The sequence below is a fragment of the Paramormyrops kingsleyae genome, chromosome 1 (genome assembly GCF_048594095.1).
Source record: "Paramormyrops kingsleyae isolate MSU_618 chromosome 1, PKINGS_0.4, whole genome shotgun sequence".
NCBI lineage: Eukaryota > Metazoa > Chordata > Actinopteri > Osteoglossiformes > Mormyridae > Paramormyrops > Paramormyrops kingsleyae.
The window spans coordinates 24,295,992-24,318,504 of NC_132797.1; the positions used below are offsets into that span (position 1 = coordinate 24,295,992).

General features: G+C 47.4%; 1 protein-coding gene across 5 annotated transcripts in view; it reads left to right on the forward strand.

Annotated features, from left to right (window-relative positions):
• rreb1a (ras responsive element binding protein 1a) overlaps nucleotides 1-22,513 on the forward strand; it is a 62,793-nt gene that overhangs the window by 25,451 nt on the left and 14,829 nt on the right. For 2 of the 5 annotated variants that reach the window (XM_023800218.2, XM_072712021.1), the window contains exons 2-5: nucleotides 5,024-5,137; nucleotides 6,438-6,661; nucleotides 13,150-13,242; nucleotides 16,068-16,231. In XM_023800218.2, coding sequence (XP_023655986.2) covers nucleotides 5,024-5,137; nucleotides 6,438-6,661; nucleotides 13,150-13,242; nucleotides 16,068-16,231 — 595 coding nt within the window. The remainder of the gene's footprint in view (nucleotides 1-5,023; nucleotides 5,138-6,437; nucleotides 6,662-13,149; nucleotides 13,243-16,067; nucleotides 16,232-22,513) is intronic. The other 3 variants (XM_023800220.2, XM_023800221.2, XM_023800219.2) reach the window with 2 other exon arrangements.

The window sequence follows — 22,513 nt, forward strand, 5'->3', positions numbered from 1 at the left end:
GTACTCTCACGGCGTGTGCTTGCGGCTCGACTTACTGAACGCATTCGTCCGCAGGTACGTGCCGGAGTGTGCAAATATAGGTCTGTTTGCTTAATTTTTTTCCAGCAAAGAACCACAAAACTGGCAGAAATGACAAATTTAACTTGCTTTAAGCTATTTATAACTGGTAAATTTAGAATATGCAGCTGGCATAGAATAGAAAAATTATTATTATTAATAATTATTATTTTTTTCAGTTTCCCTTTTCAGTCTGCACTGTGCAGTCTTGACCTGACGACCTTCAGGCACTGACGGCGATGTTAAAGTATACTGCTGTTCTCCGCAATCTTCCATGCTCTCTGATGCTGCATATCCAGTCAGGGCTGTGGGAAGGGTGGGGGGGGGTGGAGTCAATAAATAGCCTCCATGTGGTTGCCGGCACCCCTCCCCAAGCTTTTTCCTGGCCATACTCAGAGACAGTGTAGCTTTTAAAGTAGCCCCCCAACTCCACTATGTCTTCCCAGTCGGGCACCGCTCAACTGAAGGCATGTGGGTAGCTGGCAGGCTCCGCCCATGCTGGTGGCACCTGGGTGAACTTTGACCTGAGTGATGAGAGGATCCGTAGGTATAAATACAAACCAACACAGCGGGGTCAGTTCAGGATGCCCAGGGTCAGACGGAGGTTCCGGTTAGTGTTCAGTCAGATCAAATTTAAAATTGCCCAGTTTTTTTTTTCTCATAACCAAATAAAGACACAAATTTCAAATTATCTTTCGCTGGTCTTGAGATCTGGCTATTAGGGTATCCCCTGACTTGATGAGTGGGGACCTCCGCTTCATTTAGACTTTGCTTTTGAAGCTTTATATTGATACATTGTTTAATGGGATTTTTATAGCCTTCTTTGGGAAAAATGAGGCAATATCTTTCACCAAACCATTGAAATCTTGACTTTATTTTCAGTGCAGTTTTTGAAAGAGATAATGACAAGGCATAGATTGGCAAAAATAGCAAGAAACATCCTTTATGTTCATGGAAAAATCTATTTAAATGTGATATTTCTGGACAAGTTTGTTTCATATGGCTTTGTGTAACTTAAATTTGATATCAGTTTAGTTTATTATAATAACAGCCCAGAAAACAAACGTTGTCAATGAGGGTAGTTAAATGTTTAAACACAAAATACCCAACCACATACCTTATTTTTAATCTTAACCTTTTTCTTTTCCAAAGTCAACATGAGAGTTGTTGAACAACTAGCTAAATATGCATCCATTACTTAATTGGGGAGAAAACATTTCCCACAACGATTTCAATTACAAAAGCGGGTTCTGTAAAGGAGACGAAAGGTGTCATCTTTCAAGCCAAGCAAGATTTTAGCATGTTTTCACTGAAACCGAAAAGCGAAGGCTGCTTCCGAGCTCTCACCGTGGAGGGGTGGGATCGCTCGTCAGGGCAGCGCCGGAGAACAGCCCCGTTGTTCAGCTGCCCCATTCTCGGTCTCTGGAGTCCCTCCATTTACTGAAGAAATAATAATAATTAAAAACCCCAACAGACTGAGTAAATGTACCTCTGGTGGAGAGCACCGCTGTGTCTCAAGCCAGTTTTGAGCAAGACCGCCCCCCTTCACCAAGGCTTGTATGTTGCTTTTACTTTCCCCTCAAGGGGGTGGGGGGGGGGGTGGGTGTGGCTTTAAAGAAAAGGGCAAAGCCACTCTCATACTCGCGCTCTGTCTCCCTCTCCCAGCAGACTGAGCAGACCGCAGTTGGGACCAGGAAGCCCTACAGCCTCCTCCATGCAGTTTGTGGCACTTAGGTCAATACAGGCAAGGATTGCAAATTTCAGATGCCGGACATTCGGAGAGGCTTACTAAGCTGCCTTAGGAGTTCCTCTTTGTAGTAGCTAAATGACGGGAGTGGTGACGGGTGTGGGAAGGAGAACTAGGTAAAGGAAGAGGGTTGGCGGACTAAGTCGGAGGAGGTGGAGCTGGAGCTGGGGAGGTTTTGGGGGGGTCTGATAATTAAGAGGCTGTGGCCGCCTGATGGAGGAACACATGTGATTCCTGTTTGTTAATCTGGAACGACCAAGAGAGACGGGGGGGGGGGGTCTCTACAGTCCCCTGTGGTTTCTGCTGATCTCACTCCCTCATTCGCTGAGGATTTTTACAGCTGGGAGGGGGGTGCAGAGAGGTCGGTCTGTGACTTGCAAGAGCAGACACGACCTCGTTTTTCCCTCTGCATGCCTTAGATCCCGGTGCGACCAGGAAACCCCCCCCCCCCCCCTCCCCAAACAGTGTAGTGTTAAGCAGCCTTGTGGCCCCCCACCCCACCCTTTTGTTCAGTCTTCCTCCTCAGTGTAGCGGGGCCTTCCGCCTGCTGGACAGACGGGGAGGAGAAACACTGTCCCAGCATCTGATTGGCCAGTTAGGGTGGCGATGCGGGGCTAATGAAGGAGACCAAATCTGCTGTTAATCTTCAAATCCTTGATGCATCTTCTTCTCCCTGCTGCAGCATTTGAGGTTTTTCCTCCTCTTAAATTTACTCCGGCGGTTCCGCGGGAAGGACTATTTTTGGCTAGTGTTACCCACCGTGGTTATCAATCAGTGTCCTCTTAGGTCTCCCCATATCCACCAAGAGTACTGGAAGTGTCACATTGAGTAGGATGTCAATTGTACTGTATCGCGTAGTCTGATTGGCTCCGGACCCCCCGCAACATTGAATAGTACAAGCGGCTACAGGAAATGGATGGGTAGATGGATTTCTATTGTATTTGTTTAGTTTTGCTGGCACTCTGCACGACCCTCTTGTTGCGGGACTGTCCCCGCAGCTCTGACAGTGTGTCCCTGTAGGAGCAGAGCCTTTGGAATAGCAATGCTGAGGGTCTTTTCCTGTCTTTCCCTTCAGGAACTTTGCTCTCGCCGTAGGCTTGCTGTATGATTTTGCGCAAGTCCATTTTGTCGCCAGCCTTGGAGAGACTTCCATAACCCCCCTGCCCCAAAAGCTCCCCCGCATTCCCCTCATAGCTTCGGTGCAGTGTACTTTTGGTTCCTCTGTGATGGGCACTTTCAAATTGGCTGCAGTTTTTGCAAGAAGCAGCTTACTGGTGCATGTCTGAGGGATGGCCGTGGTCACACCCACCCCCCCCCCCCCCATACCAAAAAGGAAGTGGACTGCATTGCTGAGGACTTCCTGTGGAAACTACGATTGGCTTGAGAAGCTTTGAATGTTTCTCTTTTTTTCTTGCCTTGCCGAAAAGGAACTAAGCATCATTATGGTTCCCAACTGACCCATGTGAGAAGTGGACGGGAGACCTCGTTTGAGAGTGTACCTCTTCATTAGATGGGTCAGAGCACAGCAGGGGAGCTCTTTCAAGTGCCAGGAGAGGGGCCAGCCACATAGCAGGAACTGTTATGAATGGGAGAGAGCTAGGGATTGCCAGGCTAATGTAGCTGCTCTAGTGAGATCAGTGCAAGACGGCACCATCTTCAATGGTCGCTCGAGGTGGCTTTGTTTCTCCCAGAGAGCTCTCAGCTCCACATCCTGCTTCGTCCTAGCTCTATGTGGTCATCCCAGCCTAGCCCCTTCCTGGTCGAATCATCTGCCACACTCACTCATGAGGAGGACTTGGGGCTATGGGGAGTGGAGATGTTTAACTGGGAAGAATGGGTGTAGTATGGGGGGTTAACTTGTATCTGAGGTCATATTTACAGCCAACATGACTCACAATGGCAAAAATATAAGTCTTGGCATTGGTGGTGCAGCATCGTAGTAATGAGACCTGTTATTAAGTGTAAAAACACTAAATTGCTATCTGAGTTTTGGGAGTCGAGGCGTATTATGATAAAGCTGTGGTTCAGCACTTCACTGCTGCCTTGGTCATGCCTTGGCTTTCTGTAGGTCGAGATGCTTCCCAAGCCACACTCAGGTCTAATGTGGCCTTTGGAACGTAGCTACCCCATATATCTGTTATCAGGGCTTGGCCATGAGCATGAATCCTTATTGGAGCTTGGTTGTGATGGTAGTGGCAACAGCAGTGCCATGGTAACAGCTTGTTGGAGGGGGGCAGTTTGTCAGTATAGTGGCCGTCTGTTTTCCCCTCGAAGTTATGTAAGGACGTTTTGAGGGCCCGGGCCTGTGGTGAGGGTGTGGTGTTCATGCCTGGGGGGGGGGGGTGTCACATGATGACTGACGTGCAGCAACAGACTAGGCTGCCCTCCCTCTGTCCTGCGAGACAGGTGCTGGTGCCATAAAACACCACGGGGCCAAGTTTTTGTCAGCAGCCTGTGAGCTAGAGTTGGCTGAGCAATGCTCAGCTTCTGGAGACGCAGTGTTGGAGCTACATCCTGAGCACTCCCAGCATGACGCGTTCCCCGCGCACCATGGAGAAAGCTTTTCTGCCCCTTTTGCTTCTACCTACCAAGGGCACTTGCACGCCTGTTTGGGAATTTGCATCCGTACATGTGCTGGTCCCTAACGAGAGCTTTGCTCGCTTTGTGAGTGTTTCTCACAGACGCTGAACTCCAGCTTTAGTAAAATGTCTCCGCTGTGAAGCACGTGCAGGGAAGTCCTATAGGGGTGCACAAAAGTGGAAATTGTGACAGATACTAATTAATTTTTTAAAATGTAATATAACCATCTGACTTCTGAGCTGTTAGAATTAGACTGGGATCTCAGATGATGTTTGAGGAATTCTTCATACTGCTTGATATGATGGTTGGGGAAGCTGTACGTGTCTTTTTGATCGCATTTTTGTTCTTATTGATACTTGTTTAGTGTATTACATTTAGGCATAGGATTGTAAAAATCTATTCAAAACTGCATGTTGGTACCTAAATGACACCATATGGATATGGACTGCTATCTGTTCTGGTTTGGTTTCCCGGAAAAAAATCATGTATGTCTGACCATATCACAAAATGTTCCTTCCTGTCTGTACAAAAGAAAACTAGCAGTCAGTGTTTGTCAGGAAGCTGCTTCGCTGCATTTATGGAATTTCTTCGATCGGCTTGTTTTGACGTGCCGCCTCTGCGACTGTACTTTCCGTCCAGCAGAAATGGAGAACGCCGCCGAAGACAAGAGACTGGAAACGGGAATCGCAGACGCGGGACTGTCGGAGGACAAGGACGGCTCTGCCTCCGCATCAGCTGAGAGCGGCCATGCAGGTAGGGGGCGCTGTGGAAACGCACCGCATCGGCAAAACCCTGCTGGTATCTTGTAGATGTGGAATCGATTATTGTGGTACACAGCTTATCAGATGCTAGTGTTTCAGACAATTGCTGTCCCTTGCTCTGAATTAAAACCAAAGACTCTATTCATATACGTGTGACCTCCACCAATAGCAATATTGAAATATTTAGCCTAAAGCAGTGTTTCCCAGTCTGATCCTCAGGGCCCACAGACAGTCCAGGTTTTTGCTCCCTCCCAGCTCTCGGGGCGCAACGATGTGGGCTGTCTGGCAAGTACTAAAAACATGGACCAACTGTGGTTCCCAAGGATCTGATTGGCCTACCGGATTCTTAATAGGCAGGGTTTGGTTGATATCCTGGTTTATCATATACTCCTATGCGAGTTCTTGAGTCTCCTGGAGCTTCCAGAGTAGTCCGACTGGTCCACTTGATGGCTCATTCCTCAGCTGTCCCAAAACAGAGATGCCATTGTCCCCTCTCCACCCCCAGCCAGTATCCTGCTGTGTAAAATTCCCTTCACCACATCCCACAAGGAGTCCCAAGACCGTACCGTGACAGTGGTGGCCTTTGTGTGTGTGTGCGTGTTCGTGTGCGTGGCGTGTGGGTGGGAAGCTCCTCTGCTGTGGAGTTGTGGTTGGGGTTGGAGGACAGTCTCCCCAGGGCCTCATTAGTGAAGCAGCTGATCGTGCCCATCCTGGGACCCACATGACCTCTGACCTCACATCTGTCCGCCAGTGCTCAAAATGTGTAAATTTGCTGATGCAAGTGATTCCGAGTAATGTTTCTGTAATTGTGATTTACTCATCCTGCAATAACAGACTTGTTTCACATGTAAAGCACATTTCAGTGTTGATGTACAGGTTTGTGTAATACAGGCAGCTCTTGACTTGTATAAAATTAAGTAAATCTGGACTTGGCCTTGAAATTGCACATAGTGTTTCTGGAAGTGCTAATGCAAAAACTGACATACATCTGTAAGTAAATGTACTCCTTTTCACTCTTCATTTGTTTTAATATGTGTTCTGGTACATATTGCTGGTATATTTTTGGCTTGTGATTTTTTTTTTGGCTGTAAGGTGTCTTAAATGGAATGGGGGGGGAAATCTGACCTGCACAAAATTTGACTTGCGTAAGGGTTGCATACATCAGTCGAGAACTGCCTGTAGCACAGCATGTTACAACTGAAATATCTGAGCTACCGAGGACCAGCTTGTAACTGAATCCATGACATCCTTTTCCCCAGATTTTTATTAATGAAATTGTTTGGATTTGTCAGGAAAAAACGGCGAGGTGAAGGAGGCCAGTACGGACGTAGGGGGGGATGCAGAGAGATCGGACAGAGCCGAGCTCTCCGCCGTAGATCCCGTGATGTCCGACGTACTGACAGTGGGACCGCTCGGTGGCACTGGGGACTGTGCTGCCGCCTCCAGTGCCGCCCCCCCCACCTCTAAGACACAGGCCAGGACGTCCGGAGCAAAGTCTAGTGGGAGGAGGAGTCAGGTAATTTCATTACTGAACACAAAGACCCGACTTTACCTTAATGACTTCAGTTTCATGAACATATCTACTTAATCCACTCACCACCTGGTTCAGTTTAAGTCATACAAAGGCACCGAGTTACCAGAAAGTAAATTCCTGGTGTAATCTGTGGTTAAGTTTGTTCATGTGACTAAAACAGCATGAAGCTGCTTACTGGTATTCCACTAGCCTGAAGATATGCTGTCTTGTCCAACTATTGATTATTCATTTAAAATATATGCGTCAATGCGGACCTTTTTTCCAGATTATCACTGATCACTAATGTTGCGGTCACACTGGCGTGAAAAAATATCCAGTGTCTTCAGTTGAGTGAGAATGGGCGTGACTGGATAATAGAGTAGTTTGGGTATACTGTGGTATTTTCATTCAGCTGATAAATAATGTTGCTTGCTAGTTGGCTATGTGTTATAATCAGGGATTGACATAACTGGTTTGCAAGTACACATTAGCGGTATAAAGAGTTAAATGTGCCAGTAATTTTTTGTTGTAACAGCACAAATGCATTCTTCTCCCACAGTTTTTTATTATTATAAAATTTTCTTGTCATAACAATGAAAATGTGCATAAAATAAATATCCTCCTACATTGTACTGTTGTGAAACTGAGGGGTCAACGCTGGCCATGGCACTCTGGATTGGTCCAGCAACATAAATTTGTGGTCAGAGTTTATTTAAACGCTGTGCATTCGCTGTGCTTCCGGAAATTAATTCTCGGCTTTGAGTGGCTAGAGTGGTCATGAATGAGAGGCAAATATTGTTTTTTATTTCCTTTATTCATTAAGTAATAAAATGTCTTTGAAAAGGTATAGAAATGCAGAAGTCAATAACCTTTATATTTAATTTTTTGCATGAATTATAAGCAAAGTTTTTTAAATAGTGAAATTTAATAGTCAAAAATTCGTCAGCGAAAGAAATTATTGGGGTATACCCAGCCCTGGAGAGTGTCTAGCTGAAAGCTGAGAAAAAATGATGATGTTGATAGTACAAATACTGAGTTAATTAGTGAATGAATGAGTTATAAACGAAGCTGACAAAGTTAAATTGTGAATAGGGTGTTTCTGTTAATGGATGTCATTCAATTAATATTTTCCATTTACCATACTGGAAGATCCGATATGGAGTGGACTTCCGTGAGTTAGTAGCTCAAGAACAGAGTTCGTATTAGGCCAGTATATGAGGGCGATGGCGTTCTATCATGGTGAGGTCATTGCCTCAGTGCCCTGAATGTGATTGGGAGCACTGGCCTGGTTCTGAGATACTCCGTTTCCTCCAATGTGGTGCTGGAGCCGGTACCGAGCTTCCCAATCTGGAACTGGTTCCACACATTTCCACTGCAAAAACCTAGCCCTAGGCCAGAAAAAAACAGCTCGAGCATGGCACCGCAGAAAAGCTGGTCTCAGAATTTGGAACCATAACGTCAGCAAGTGTCGGGCTATTGAGTCCAAATGTTTTGCAAACCTAAAAAATTCAATCCATAACCAATATCCCTGATGTAAAATCCCGGGTGCAGGCGGTGGTAAGTGCTTATTAGTGGAATAACCTTACACTGTTTTTTTATACTGTGGAAAATGAAAGATTGATCTGCTGGCCAGATGTAATAATAAATTATAAACGTGTCACAGGTTGAATAAATAAAATATTGTGGCGCTCAAGTGCTAAAGAGATCATGAGGTGAACAGCAATTCTCAATTTTTTAGCAGACTTTTATTGAGCGATCCTTTAAAAGGACAGCGGATAAACAGCAAGCGAGAAGAAACTCACTTACATGCACAGTCTGAGGAAAAATATACCCTTTAAGGAGACAAAAGTGGATACAGGCAATAGAGACAGAGTGCAATGAGTCTGTCTCTGAAAACTGAGACTTTTTTCAGTTCAGCAGGTTATAAAAACTTAAAATCCAAAATAAATCCAAACAAAATGGAATTCTTATGGACCTGTACTTTTTCTCTCACTTCCGCCTACGTAATGTTTCCGTTCTGTTCTTTTTTTAAAACCGGTGGAAATGTGGGCAGGTTCCCAAAAGGCACCCTGAGAGAACCAGCCCAACACCAGCACTGTCTCCTTTCTTTTTTGAAACCAGTGGAAACGCGAGCAGGTTCTCAAAAGGCACCAAGCGAGAACCAGCCCAGCCCCAGCCCCAACCCAGCTCCGTGATTGTGGAAATGAGGTCAGAGAGGTGGAAGAGCCTGATCTCCACCCACTGACACTCGCATATCTACAGCTTGGTCTGTAAGCCTGCCTCTCCCCTGGGCCCTGCTGCTCTCCCAGGCCACAGACATGAGCTTCCAGACCAATGCTAACAAAGGGTCCCCAGGCTCCCTCAATTCCCCTTTTGTCTGCAGTGATTCCCGCTGTACGTGATGAATTAACACGCAGGGTATGGGCTGGGACTTTTGTATGTTAAGCATCTTAGAGACAAAACATATAGTCACTCTGGATCATGTTTGTTTGAGGAACATGTACTTCAGTGGATTTACTGCTAAAATAAAGTGGTGTTCTACCTCTAGCCTCAGAAGCATCTGTTCATGTCCTGGTCATTCAGCCCATCAGGGGGGCACTGTGACTTTTCAAAAGTATCTATAGAGAGGTGTAGAGAGGTAGTAATTTTGGGGGTCCCTGGCATGGGGTGCCAATAGATGTTTAGAAGCTCTTCTGCTGGTTATCATCACTCATCGCGAGTGAGGGAGTGGGACAACTAAAGTAGAATAAGCTGCGTGAAACAGTTGAGAGTAAAGTGCACTCTCCTGTGTGTGTGGCTGTAAGACTTTGTGGGACAGGTTAGGGTTATTGTTCTTGAGTGTGAAAAGCGGCTTTATCTTGAGTGATGTGGGTGTTGCATGTGTGAAGCATGATGCTGTGCCCGCTGAGGGTTCGCCAGTCGTGTCAGACCAATACCTTTAGCGATATCAATATTGGCATCTGTGTGGGGATGTGTGAGTGAGCGAGAGGCTGGTTCAGAGGGGGACTGGGTGGGCAGCGCTCCACATAGGTGTGAGACTGTCTCGTGTTTGAGTTAATGATCAGCCTCAGTGTCAACAGGAATGAGAGGAGGAGCTTTGGCTCCGGGGTCACATTTCTGCACTCCTCTAGGTGAAACGTTATCCGTCCCGAGTCGGGACACTCCACAGCCCACCAGAGTGTGGGGGCGGGAGGGTGGCTGAATGGGGTGTTATGAATGGGACCAGCCACAGACCCAACCGGCTTTTCCAGCTCTGAAAAGGCAATCACCAGTAAGAGGGAAGGGTTCCCTATTATATAGCGCCTTCACAGAGAGCCATGTCCTATTCACAAAACTGTGTTTGTCTACTCCATCTTTGGGGGGGGTCACGTCACCTGAGGGGGGAGTCTGAGGATCTTTAGTTCCTGCCCATGCCAGTCTGATCACGGTTTAGTCTCTGAACTGCTTTGCAGTCAACTTTTGTTTTGGGGGGGTGGGTGAAGAACATACACATTGCCTTTTACCCCTCCCTCCCTCCCTCCCTCCCTCCCTGGTAAGGAGGCTTTGGTCTGTAGTGTGGCTGTGTGTTGACATGGAATCCATACGTTTTCAGAGGACTGTTTTCCAGCACAGGATATGATGCAGTCTGACCACTTCATTCTGCAAATATTGATATATAAATATCCATCCACATTCAGTGCCAGTTATCCAGTTCAGGAATGTGGTATATATATAAAAATCCTTCTCTCCATCCATCTTTTTAACCACTTATCCTGGGTAGGGTCACCTGGAGTATATCCCAGACAGCCCAAGGCACAGGGCAGGGGTTAGCCTGGCTAGGATGCCAGTCCATCGCAGGGCACGGGGCAGCAGTACACCCTGGCCAGGATGCCAGTCCATCGCAGGGCACGGGGCAGCAGTACACCCTGGCCAGGATGCCAGTCCATCGCAGGGCACGGGGCAGGAGTACACCCTGGCCAGGATGCCAGTCCATCGCAGGGCACGGGGCAGCAGTACACCCTGGCTAGGATGCCAGTCCATCGCAGGGCACGGGGCAGGAGTACACCCTGGCCAGGATGCCAGTCCATCGCAGGGCACGGGGCAGGAGTACACCCTGGCTAGGATGCCAGTCCATCGCAGGGCACGGGGCAGGAGTACACCCTGGCCAGGATGCCAGTCCATCGCAGGGCACGGGGCAGCAGTACACCCTGGCCAGGATGCCAGTCCATCGCAGGGCACGGGGCAGCAGTACACCCTGGCCAGGATGCCAGTCCATCGCAGGGCACGGGGCAGCAGTACACCCTGGCCAGGATGCCAGTCCATCACAGGGCACAGGGCAGGAGTACACCCTGGCCAGGATGCCAGTCCATCGCAGGGCACGGGGCAGCAGTACACCCTGGCCAGGATGCCAGTCCATCACAGGGCACAGGGCAGGAGTACACCCTGGCCAGGATGCCAGTCCATCGCAGGGCACGGGGCAGCAGTACACCCTGGCCAGGATGCCAGTCCATCGCAGGGCACGGGGCAGGAGTACACCCTGGCCAGGATGCCAGTCCATCGCAGGGCACGGGGCAGGAGTACACCCTGGCCAGGATGCCAGTCCATCGCAGGGCACGGGGCAGGAGTACACCCTGGCCAGGATGCCAGTCCATCGCAGGGCACGGGGCAGGAGTACACCCTGGCCAGGATGCCAGTCCATCACAGGGCACAGGGCAGGAGTACACCCTGGCCAGGATGCCTCTCCATCTTGGAGCACACTATGGACAATTTACAGTTGCCACTTCTTATAACTGCACATAATCACAACAGTGGGAGAACCCTAACTCCAACGCCACCTAGTGGAGGTGCAAGACAGTAGTTCTATCCCCCCCTCCCCCCAAGAAATATTAAGATAATCCAAAAAAACTTTCTATTCAATTTTTACTTGTCATCACAATCACCATTTTGTTATGACTAATTACTGTCCCAGAGTCACAACTGATAATTTTAAATGTATAGTGATTGGATTAATTTTAATATGTGTATATATATATATATGTGTGTGTGTGTGTGTGTGTGTGTGTGTGTGTGTGTGTATACACTCACCTAAAGGATTATTAGGAACACCATACTAATACGGTGTTTGACCCCCTTTCGCCTTCAAAACTGCCTTAATTCTACGTGGCATTGATTCAACAAGGTGCTGAAAGCATTCTTTAGACATGTTGGCCCATATTGATAGGATAGCATCTTGCAGATGATGGAGATTTGTGGGATGCACATCCAGGGCACGAAGCTCCTGTTCCACCACATCCCAAAGATGCTCTATTGGGTTGAGATCTGGTGACTGTGGGGGCCATTTTAGTACAGTAAACTCATTGTCATGTTCAAGAAACCAATTTGAAATGATTCGAGCTTTGTTACATGGTGCATTATCCTGCTGGAAGTAGCCATCAGAGGATGGGTACATGGTGGTCATAAAGGGATGGACATGGTCAGAAACAATGCTCAGGTACGCCGTGGCATTTAAACGATGCCCAATTGGCACTAAGGGGCCTAAAGTGTGCCAAGAAAACATCCCCCACACCATTACACCACCACCACCAGCCTGCACAGTGGTAACAAGGCATGATGGATCCATGTTCTCATTCTGTTTACGCCAAATTCTGACTCTACCATTTGAATGTCTCAACAGAAATCGAGACTCATCAGACCAGGCAACATTTTTCCAGTCTTCAACTGTCCAATTTTGGTGAGCTCGTGCAAATTTTAGCCTCTTTTTCCTATTTGTAGTGGAGATGAGTGGTACCCGGTGGGGTCTTCTGCTGTTGTAGCCCATCCGCCTCAAGGTTGTGCGTGTTGTGGCTTCACAAATGCTTTGCTGCATACCTCGGTTGTAACGAGTGGTTATTTCAGTCAAAGTTGCTCTTCTATCAGCTTGAATCAGTCGGCCCATTCTCCTCTGACCTCTAGCATCAACAAGGCATTTTCGCCCACAGGACTGCCGCATACTGGATGTTTTTCCCTTTGCACACCATTCTTTGTAAACCCTAGAAATGGTTGTGCGTGAAAATCCCAGTAACTGAGCAGATTGTGAAATACTCAGACCGGCCCGTCTGGCACCAACAACCATGCCACGCTCAAAATGGCTTAAATCACCTTTCTTTCCCATTCTGACATTCAGTTTGGAGTTCAGGAGATTGTCTTGACCAGGACCACACCCCTAAATGCATTGAAGCAACTGCCATGTGATTGGTTGATTAGATAATTGCATTAATGAGAAATTGAACAGGTGTTCCTAATAATCCTTTAGGTGAGTGTATATATACGTGTGTATATATATATGTATATATATGTGTGTGTGTGTGTGTGTGTGTGTGTGTGTGTTTCTCAAAGGAGGCCATTGTGATATATGTGAAAAGAAGCACACCAAAAAAAAAGCATAATTTCATTTTCATTTTTACCTATTTCATAATTTCATTTAGTTTCTATTGTCCTGATGTCTCACCCAACCCCCCCCCATTTGTCCCCAGCAGGACACCAGAGATGAGCAGTCGGACTTCATCTGCCCCCTTTGTGAGAAGAACTGCCTGACCCAGCACCAGCTGACTATGCACATACGGCAGGTAGATGCCCCCCCCGGATGCTCCAGGCCTGGCCTCTCACACTGACACGCGCCCGAGTCGGGGCCTTACTCAGGATTGGTAGATGCCACCCGGGACGCTCCAGGCCTGGCCTCTCACACTGACACGCGCCCGAGTCGGGGCCTTACTCAGGATTGGTAGATGCCCCCCCGGATGCTCCAGGCCTGGCCTCTCACACTGACACGGGCCCGAGACGGGGCTTTACTCAGGATTGGTAGATGCCCCCCCCGGACGCTCCAGGCCTGGCCTCTCACACTGACACGCGCCCGAGTCGGGGCCTTACTCAGGATTGGTAGATGCCCCCCCGGATGCTCCAGGCCTGGCCTCTCACACTGACACGGGCCCGAGACGGGGCTTTACTCAGGATTGGTAGATGCCCCCCCGGATGCTCCAGGCCTGGCCTCTCACACTGACACGGGCCCGAGACGGGGCCTTACTCAGGATTGGTAGATGCCCCCCCGGATGCTCCAGGCCTGGCCTCTCACACTGACACGCGCCCGAGTCGGGGCCTTACTCAGGATTGGTAGATGCCCCCCCGGATGCTCCAGGCCTGGCCTCTCACACTGACACGGGCCCGAGTCGGGGCCTTACTCAGGATTGGTAGATGCCCCCCCGGACGCTCCAGGCCTGGCCTCTCACACTGACACGGGCCCGAGTCGGGGCCTTACTCAGGATTGGTAGATGCCCCCCCGGACGCTCCAGGCCTGGCCTCTCACACTGACACGGGCCCGAGTCGGGGCCTTACTCAGGATTGGTAGATGCCCCCCCCGGACGCTCCAGGCCTGGCCTCTCACACTGACACGGGCCCGAGTCGGGGCCTTACTCAGGATTGGTAGATGCCCCCCCGGATGCTCCAGGCCTGGCCTCTCACACTGACACGGGCCCGAGTCGGGGCCTTACTCAGGATTGGTAGATGCCCCCCCGGACGCTCCAGGCCTGGCCTCTCACACTGACACGCGCCCGAGTCGGGGCCTTACTCAGGATTGGTAGATGCCCCCCCGGATGCTCCAGGCCTGGCCTCTCACACTGACACGGGCCCGAGTCGGGGCCTTACTCAGGATTGGTAGATGCCCCCCCGGACGCTCCAGGCCTGGCCTCTCACACTGACACGGGCCCGAGTCGGGGCCTTACTCAGGATTGGTAGATGCCCCCCCGGACGCTCCAGGCCTGGCCTCTCACACTGACACGGGCCCGAGTCGGGGCCTTACTCAGGATTGGTAGATGCCCCCCCGGACGCTCCAGGCCTGGCCTCTCACACTGACACGGGCCCGAGTCGGGGCCTTACTCAGGATTGGTAGATGCCCCCCCGGATGCTCCAGGCCTGGCCTCTCACACTGACACGGGCCCGAGTCGGGGCCTTACTCAGGATTGGTAGATGCCCCCCCGGACGCTCCAGGCCTGGCCTCTCACACTGACACGCGCCCGAGTCGGGGCCTTACTCAGGATTGGTAGATGCCCCCCCGGATGCTCCAGGCCTGGCCTCTCACACTGACACGGGCCCGAGTCGGGGCCTTACTCAGGATTGGTAGATGCCCCCCCGGACGCTCCAGGCCTGGCCTCTCACACTGACACGGGCCCGAGTCGGGGCCTTACTCAGGATTGGTAGATGCCCCCCCGGACGCTCCAGGCCTGGCCTCTCACACTGACACGGGCCCGAGTCGGGGCCTTACTCAGGATTGGTAGATGCCCCCCCGGACGCTCCAGGCCTGGCCTCTCACACTGACACGGGCCCGAGTCGGGGCCTTACTCAGGATTGGTAGATGCCCCCCCGGACGCTCCAGGCCTGGCCTCTCACACTGACACGGGCCCGAGTCGGGGCCTTACTCAGGATTGGTAGATGCCCCCCCGGACGCTCCAGGCCTGGCCTCTCACACTGACACGGGCCCGAGTCGGGGCCTTACTCAGGATTGGTAGATGCCCCCCCGGATGCTCCAGGCCTGGCCTCTCACACTGACACGGGCCCGAGTCGGGGCCTTACTCAGGATTGGTAGATGCCCCCCCGGACGCTCCAGGCCTGGCCTCTCACACTGACACGGGCCCGAGTCGGGGCCTTACTCAGGATTGGTAGATGCATGCTGACACTCCTTCGCGTACAGAGAACAAGCAGTTAAAGGACACTGTCTGTGTTTGGGATTCCCAGCCTTCTGATGGTCACAGACCAGCATGTGTCATTCCAAAATCAGACCTGGGGGAGGCTGCTGGAGTTCAGGGGCATAACTTGGCGATTTAATACGTTCAGCCGCTTCCTTTTTTTTTTTGCCAGATGTGATCAAAACACGCAAGCATCATTTTTAAAATGGTGTGGCTTGGAAATATATAGTTTATTTTTGGAATTTAATACGGAGTGGGGGGGGGGGGGCTTAGGAATACTAGCGGTATGCTACACCTAACCTGTTACCCAATATCTTACAGTTTGGCTGAATTGAGCCTCTGCAAATTCCTTAAGGACGTGAAATTCATTATTGGATTAAGTAAAGAAACCATGTCTTAATGTTTTGTGTCAATGTTCTGGAGATTTTTATTTGTATCTGTGTTACTGATGAGTATAGTCATTCGGTTTGATGACTGAGAAACGCTGTACACCAGTGTTTCTCAAACCCAGTCCTCAGGACCCCTCATCCAGTCCACATTATTGCCCTGGGAGCTGGGAGAGAGAAAAGATGTGAACTGTCTGGGGTCCCCGAGGACTGGCTTGAGAACCGGCTGTAAGGGTTCTATGTTGCGTCCCATATTGCACGGGTTGCAGAGTTGATATCCCTCACTCAGCTCCTGATGAAGCCATAATGTGATCTCACCCCCCCCCCCAGCACAACTCGGACAGTGGGACCTCGGACCACTCATGCAGCATCTGCGGAAAGTCGCTGAGCTCGGCCAGCTCTCTGGACCGGCACATGCTGGTGCACAGCGGCGAGAGGCCCTACAAGTGCTCCGTGTGCGGACAGACCTTCACCACCAACGGCAACATGCACCGGTCAGTTGCATCCTCTGCCAGCCCGCCCTCCTGTCCCCTTTGATACGCTTCACAAAGCATTTTATGTCCATTTCTGCTTTATCCCAAACATTGATACTTTATTACCAACATTGATGTCCAGCGTGACCTCTTTGCGTGGCTGAAGGGTAAATATACCATTTAACTTTCTGATCAGTAAAGTTTATCTGTCTGTCAATCTACCTGCCAATCTATCTAATTTATCATCATCATCTCATCCGAATTATTATATATCTTTTTTATCAACATGTAGCTGCATGTAGTCGTATTTTGCAGATTTAATTAATATTTTTCAGATTCAGACTTAGCCATTCATGCCTCCAGCTGCTTGTCTTCTGTAGTGTGTTTGAACCCCGTTCTTCGCCAAGTAACCCTGGGTTTTTGGTGAATACCCTGTGTCAGATTCATTCCGTGGAACGTCCGCGATTTTGGCAGTCTTATGAATTGGGGAGTTACCGCAGGATTCGTTCTAGCCCTGGTTTCATAAAGGAGCAGGGTGCGTTCGTGACACTCAGCATGCTGACAACTACATATCTGGCACATATTTTAAGCCTTTCTCCACAAAGAGGGAGTGAATCACCTCAGGCGTGTCTGTTACTGAGCCAGCCACTGTCAGTGATGTCACAATAGCACAGGTGTGACTTCATTTTACTTAATTTTCTGTTGGTTTTGCTAATGCTAGTGCTATGGTATACAGAGGCAAGGTTTCAGTAGGTAAAGGTGTTCAGATGTGCTGTTTTCTGGCTTGTGATTGGCCAGCTTGTACATGTCTTGCAGCTTCCAATGCAGCCTGCAGTATTTCCAGGCTTTAGTACATTGTTAAATGTCTCAAAAATGACATCAGACGAACAAATAAAGAACTCGCTACTTGTTTCATGGTTGCAGAATATCATCTATTTCAAGACCTAATGCACTTCCTTCCTCTGGTTTGTTTCACTCAGACAGCTCACCCCCCCCCCCATCCTTCCATCCATCAATCCATCCATCCCTCCATCTTCCACCTGCTTGTCCTGATCAGGGTCATTGGGTACATACTATGATGATTTTGGAATGTTAAATGTCGATTTGAAGAATATATTTAGTATTGGACAACCTAAAACCATGTTAAAGAATGAACATCTTTGTCCTTTTTTGACTACAAATACCAAGGTGCAAATACCAGTGGGAGACCTACCTTTAAAAGTCTTGGTTCCAAAAGGAATTCAGGCTAAATATTTGTATACTAATGGGCGAGCAGTGGAAAAAAAGCTAGTCTAGATGTAAACCAGTATGATGATTACCAGTCTCAGGGGCTGTAGTTTCACACCCAAATTTTTGAGACAACACGTAAAACAAAAACCCAATCTTTTATTAATTTTCATTGGTTTTGTTTTAAGCCTGTGGTTAATTGTGAACGTCACATGGACGTTTCGGGCAAGATGGAAGTCTTGTGGTCAAGGAAAGAACAGGAAGTTGGAAGATGCTCCGAGCAGCCTCTGCTGATGGATCAGATAAACAGGCGTTTCCTGCCTTTCAGTGCCGTGCCTGGTGTTTAAAGTAGCGTATCGTGTACGTCCATGCGTGCGTGTAGTTTTTATTGCTTGTCAGACGCATTTCCTATTTGGACATTATGACTTGTTCAGTATTGAAACTAACATTATGTTGTTGAAGGATCACTTTTTAAAGGAGGATGTGGAACAGTGAGGAAGCTGTAAATGACATTCTGAAATCTGCTTGGGGTTGGACTCTTCATCACACATTTACAGAGATCTAAGTAAGATAGATGCACAGACCGCTTAGCGGTGTGACAATGACCATATCCAGTCAACTTCATTTTCCATTTCATTCTTCATCAGAACACTTAAGGCCTGCTACCCTTTGGCAGTAACATGGAAAATGACAACGGCTAGGGCTCTTAATGTGACAGGACAAAACATGGCTGCTTTTGCACCCCCTGTCTGTACACAAGGGTATTGCACTGGAACGCCATGTTGGGGCTGTAAACACATCAGTTGTTTCCATAACACAATCTATATTTAGAGAGGAACTTATACAAACAAAAGGAATGCACACAATTTATGTAGATTATTGGCTGTCTACCATATTCACAGTTTTCCGGGGTTGGCAAATTCTGTTGTTTCTGGAGTCAATCTGTTCTGGACGCATTTTATTGGCATTTTTGCATGCAGATTCAAGATGGCCTCTATTAGGTCTTCATTGTTGCAAAAACTGGAGTATTTGTGCAGTTAAATACTTCCATGCACAAATCTAAAGTTAGTTCTTAAATGTCTTTTATTAGCGCTGGTCATTAATAGTCATTAGAAACAGGAGCAATTTGAGCTTGAATTTGTTTCATATTGTCTGAAATTGTCAGCTTGGCTGGGACTGTCAGCACCACGCAAATAGACATAAAACAAACGGGTTAGGCCTTTGTGTCTGTGATTGAAAGGTTGAAGGTTCGAGTCTTATCCTCGGCAGAATATTCACATGTCGACTGGGCCATTGAGCCAAGGCCCTTAACCCCCCTCAGTGATCCAGGGGAGCTGCATAAACGAACTGAATCTGCACTCAGACCAGGCTTTACTCTCAACTGTCTATGTGTATCTGACTGAGGAGAGCATGATGGGATATGCAGAAAAAACATTACAATTTTTGTGTGTAAATAGTAAAGTGTTATTTCATATCAAGCTGGCAAAAACACCTTTACGGGTATTTTCAAAACAACTCACTGATTTGACAACGACTCAAAAGCAGCATGAGTCTTATACCTAACAAATATCACAGATATTTATCACCATTTATTTGCTGTGCTAATTGAAAATAAAGCATTGTTTAATGTAAGATTAGCATTCAGAAGGATTCGCCTGTATAAGTATGGGGGGGTGGGAGAGCCAGCAGTGGGTTACGATTCTGAGTCTCCTGCTGGACGTGTCCAGTTGCAGCTGCTCTGAGTTATGGGGGTGACGGGGGCAGCACACAACAGCGCATGATACACAAGCACATGGCAGAAATGCCAGTGATGTGCAAGGTCCAATGCTTGTAATGGACACTGAGCACTGGGGCACTGTTTCAGGTGTTTGTATATCTTCCTGAGATCCAGTTTTTCAATTTTGATTTTATATATATGTGTGTGTGTGTGTGTGTGTGTGTGTGTGTGCAACTGTCTTCTTTAAGGAACAACGGGACATACTGTAATAAAATGGCATGTACAGTATGATTGAGATGAGCAAAAATATGATGTCTTCTACAGAGGGCAAAAATGAATTGCTGGATCTGGAGAATGTAGTCCTCATTGAGGCATTGGATTATTTTCCAATAACAGAATTGAAAGCAACCTGATTTAAAAAAAAATAAATGTTCTTAAACCTGTTTGGAAAGTTATTTGATTTCTGTATGTGACCGGTTGTGAAATAATATGTTAAACTATTTGCCTGGAAGTCTTTAGTCTTTTCCCTTTTTGGTGTGAAATCAATATTTCATAAAACTATCAAATTTTCATTCATTAAATTCTCATTATGAACAGTTTTTAGTGATGCAGTTGTGTCTTAATTGGCAAAATGTTGCTAACAGGGGACACCTACTGTTTGAGTTGCAGAATTGACTAGAAGCCATTTTCTCCATCTCTTGAGAGCATTATTAATAATTGCTATCTCTCATCATTGTGGAATAAAAAGACAAGTTTTGTCTTGATCGTGAGATAGAGCAGCAACTAATTATGTTTATGCATTGCAGTATATTGGTATACACACATTACATATCTGAAAAATTTGTTTCTACAGTTAAAAAGACACTGATTAGAAGATACTGGTATACCTTTTTAAAGCCACCTCAAATTGAAAATTGAATTAAATGACAAAGCATTTTGGTGAAACTTGGAAAAACTTATATAAAATCAATTAACATCTATAAACAAAACAGTCAGTAGAACACTATTCCCCCCTCATCGTTCTGCCTGGTTTTGCTGTCATCATTTAGCTGACGTGCTTCTGTTCCCATGAGCCGGAACAAATGAACAAAAGTGTCAGAAGCATAACAATCGGGAACCTTGAATAAGTATGAATTATAGATATGTCAGTGTGTCTATACCCAAAAATGGCTTATCGTCTTCGTCTCGTGTACCACGTGGAAATGTGCTGACATAACGGCGGCGATCTAGCAGGACAGAGCAGGAATGTGGCTCATTTGCCAAAGGCAGGCTGGGAGAATAGGCCTTCGGGTCCTCGTACAGTCGCCCAGTCCGATGCCTGCTATTAATAGTTGGCTGACTGGAGGTTGAAAGCTGAGAACTGGAGCGCTGAGCTGGCTGACGTTTTTCTCCGTGCCGTTTTCCACACACGCGTGCGAGGACTGGCATCCTGCAAGGCATCCCAAAAGCCCTTCGTCTCAGGTTAGCTCTTCTATAACCTTAGAGTAAGTTATGGGGCAGCGGGAGGCTTGGGGTGGTTCGGACGCTGTGCTTGCAATCGGAAGGTTGCCAGTTTAAATTCCAGGGTCAGTAGAGTAAGTTCCCATTAGGCCTCTGAACAAGGCCCTTAACCCCTAGTTGTTCCAAGGGTCGTTTGACCCAGCTTTCAGTTGTACATCACTTTGGATAAAAGTCCCTGCTAAATAAATGTCTTTTAATAATGTAATGGTGTCAGAGCTTAGTGTGGTGTGTCGTCTTAATGGATTATTGCCATCATTGTAATGCTCGGCATATAGACTGATCCCATTCTGAACTACCAGAGACCCATCTGTTATTGGAATCTAACCCTGGAAAGAGTGATTTTGATCAAAGGAGAAATGCAAATCTGGGCGTTGTGGGTCCTATGATTTGTATATTTCCAGGCATACCTGACCCACCTACATTCTGCTTTTCTCTTTAACATCCTTGTTAAAGGATGGCTTCTCATTCTATCTCCCATTCAAGCTGAGGATAGCTACTGGATAGCTAAGCCCAAATCAAACATCTGAACAGTGTCTGAGCTGCTGTTTACGCTTTCTGCTTCTAAAGAAGGTGGACTGAGAGAAGAGATGGTGTTTAAATACCCCCACAATGTGATTAAAAGCCTGATATTTTGATGACGTGAGGATATTTTCTTCTGCCCCCATAAGAAGAAATTCAGTTTTATAAAAAAGCCGTGACTGCAAGCAAATCTTGTATTTTGTTTGGTTATGGTTAAGGTTTGACCTGGGTAGTGGTTAAGGTTGTTATTTTTGGGATTAGGGTTTTCCCCATGCAAATGAATAGATGATCCCCGCAAAGATATAATTACGAACCTGTGTGTGCGTGTGTGTGGTCCAGGTATACTGTAACTTACCTTGTGGGGACCAAATGTCCCCACAACATGATGAATACCCGTTTTGTTTTTTTTTAACCTTATGGGGACCAGTTTCCTGATCCCCATATGGGAAAACTCTATTTTATAAAAATCTGTGACTGCAATGAAAAAACTAAAAATGCAACATTTTTATTTTATATTTTGTTTGGTTACTTATGGTTATGGTTAGGGCTGGGTAGGGGTTAACGTTGTCATAGTTAGCATTAGCATTTTTCCCGTAAAAATGAATGAGCGGTCCCCAAAAAGATATGATTACACGACTGTGTGTGTAGCCCTCTGACAAGCTTTGAGGATTGGTGTCTGACACCAAATACCGTCTGTGACTCATTTTTCGACATGGTCTTCACCTTTACCCCATCCTACAAATTAAAAACATAATGGCATCATTACTGTAATATGTCACCTTTTTGCGGCCTCGTCTTTTAGGCCCCTCTAATGGGCATGCTCAGACAGCCCAATAATTACAGCAGCTGCAGATATATTCACCTGCTAATTCCCTACTGTTTTCTTCTGGATTCCTATTGGTCGGTAAACACAGGGATTCCTCTTAGGGATCACTAGCGGCCGAGCGAGGCTCCCCTTTGTGTCAGTCCTCCCGACAGCTTAAACTTCACAGCTACCAGCAATTACTTTGAATGAAGTCATTCCTCTGTGAGCAGAAGCAGCAGGCATTTGGGTACATCATGGGCTGGATGTCATGCTATAGTTATGATTCTGCTTCGAGAAGAAGCCCGTCATCATATCTGACATCATTCTATCATGGCTGTAACCAGAGGCGTATTGTTTGACAGTGTCACTGTTGTATTTGTTTGCTCTAAAATGGTCACTATTATACCTCTGTCAGTTAGCATCAAAAGAAGTCTAGAGCTGGAAGTGAATTTAATTCAAGTATTTGCACTAGGTACCTGCAGGTAAAAATTGAAAATTGGCCAAGGTAAGATTTTAATAAGTCAAAATATTTTAC